Genomic DNA, 1,824 nt, shown 5'->3' with positions numbered 1-1,824 from the left:
CCGAGTCTTCGCGGCGCCCCCCGGCGCACACGGGGGCCCGCCGTCCACCTCGTCCTTGGCGTTGCAGTTCATCGCCATCGACCCCGGGAGCCGCTCTACCGGCACAGGGATCCCGCCCGGGAAACCCGGCCCAGACCCTGAAGAGACTCGGGCAGGGGCCGCCGCCACCGGTGAGGCGGAAGGGGCGGGACGTGAGTGACCAGAAATGGCAGCCCGCTGGCGCCGCCTAGGGGCCGGAGACCGGAAGGAGCGAAAAGACTGCGGAACTAGGGGAGAGAAAGGGAAGGTATTTCGGCGGGGGAAGGAAAAGGAAGAAGCACCTAAAGACTGCCATAGCGCATGCGCGGCGTTATCTCGGCGCGTAAATCCTGCCTGTTTCCGGGATGTCAGGAAGAAGTTGGGTAGGGGGTAAGCGCCACCCACTGGCCTGTCTGCGACTTCGGTGACGTAGGATTTGGACAGGTTTGTCTTTACTCCGACTCCATCTCTGAAGTGAGTCAGGGCCGGGGATTTAGCGTAGTGGTTCAGAGCTTTTCAAGGTGGTCTGAGCCCCGTGCGATTGGCGCAAAGATAAATTTAAATTGACGCGAGTGACACCTTTGGCTCTACATCAAGGAATCCATGTTGCTTGGTTAGCCTTATTATCTTGCCTCTCATTGAGCGATTGCCTCATACTTTTCCTTCGTTCTTAATTTTCCTGTTACTTTACCCTTTTCTGGGTCTACCATTCTCTTCTGCACGGCCTTTAGTAAGCTATGTGTTTGGGATGGTCTTTAATAATGGCAAGTTTTTAAAAATACAGTACTATATAAAATGCATACTACATATTTTAAAACTTCAAAGGAAATACTCAATACATAGTAAAGGTGACTAAGGATGTCAGAGTAATATAGATACAAGAAGTATAGAGCCCAACTAAAACGTATATAGTGGTAACCTTCATTAACTGGAGAATTTGTTTTCTGCTTCGTTTCACTTTCCTATATTTCCCCAAATTTCCATAATAAGCATATATTTGTAAAATTTAAACTATAGTCACTCGTTAGTCTTTGAAATCCAGACCAGAGAGTAAATCATCTGAAATATCTAAACCTTATATTTTAAAGACTGTCTACAGTTATGCCTTTTAGAAAGCAAACCCACACAGGGAAAACTTATAGAGGAACAGCGATACTCAACAACTAGGCCACACACTGAGAGGTCCGACTGGAGATTTTATTAGGGAAGGCAGGTTAGGGAGAGAGGAGAGAGGGAAGGTGGGGAAGGAGAAAAGAACAAAGAAAGGAAGGTCCTTTTATTGGTTTTGTTTATTTATGAGTGGGCTACTTTTAACCTATCACAGTCCAGGTTTCATTCCTGCAGAAACAGGTTTAACTTTTCCGGACCACTGTGGCCTTGCGGAGAGGGAAACTAAAGATAAGAGCGGGAGGTCATTTTAAGAGGCAAGAAGAACCAGGAGAATACAGCCTGCGATGGCAGCAGTGTCAGATCCCTAACAAAACTAAAGCGTGCTGCGTCCTCATAACTTAAAATTAAATGTTTTTTTTTAATAATCACCAATCTCAAGCATGTGACAATCAAATATTTTGCAGTTTGAGAAGAATGTAATGGTGATACCATCCAAGTACAGTACTGACTTTCTTGGGTTTGCTCTTAACAAGCTATCCATATCTCATAGATTCTTAGCACCACTAAAAACTTGGGTTCATATTTCAACGGAAGTTTACCTACAACCTTGGGCTCAAGTGGGAAACAGTCTGTCACAGTTTATGGAGAAGGCATGGAGTCATTTTTATCTTCTTCACCTCTGTTTGTTAGTAAAAG

At 45.7% G+C, this 1,824-nt stretch overlaps 1 protein-coding gene across 1 annotated transcript in view; it reads right to left on the bottom strand.

Moving 5' to 3' along the window:
* Tmem30a (transmembrane protein 30A) overlaps positions 1 to 210 on the bottom strand; it is a 30,287-nt gene extending 30,077 nt beyond the window's left edge. The window contains 1 exon segment of the mRNA XM_033756611.1: positions 3 to 210. Coding sequence (XP_033612502.1) covers positions 3 to 78 — 76 coding nt within the window. The 5' untranslated portion in view covers positions 79 to 210.
* Between the last annotated feature and the right edge of the window lie 1,614 nt (positions 211 to 1,824).

Source organism: Fukomys damarensis, unplaced genomic scaffold (genome assembly GCF_012274545.1).
Source record: "Fukomys damarensis isolate Sample0158 unplaced genomic scaffold, DMR_v1.0_HiC HiC_scaffold_27, whole genome shotgun sequence".
Lineage (NCBI taxonomy): Eukaryota > Metazoa > Chordata > Mammalia > Rodentia > Bathyergidae > Fukomys > Fukomys damarensis.
This window is presented reverse-complemented; position numbering and strand designations above follow the sequence as displayed.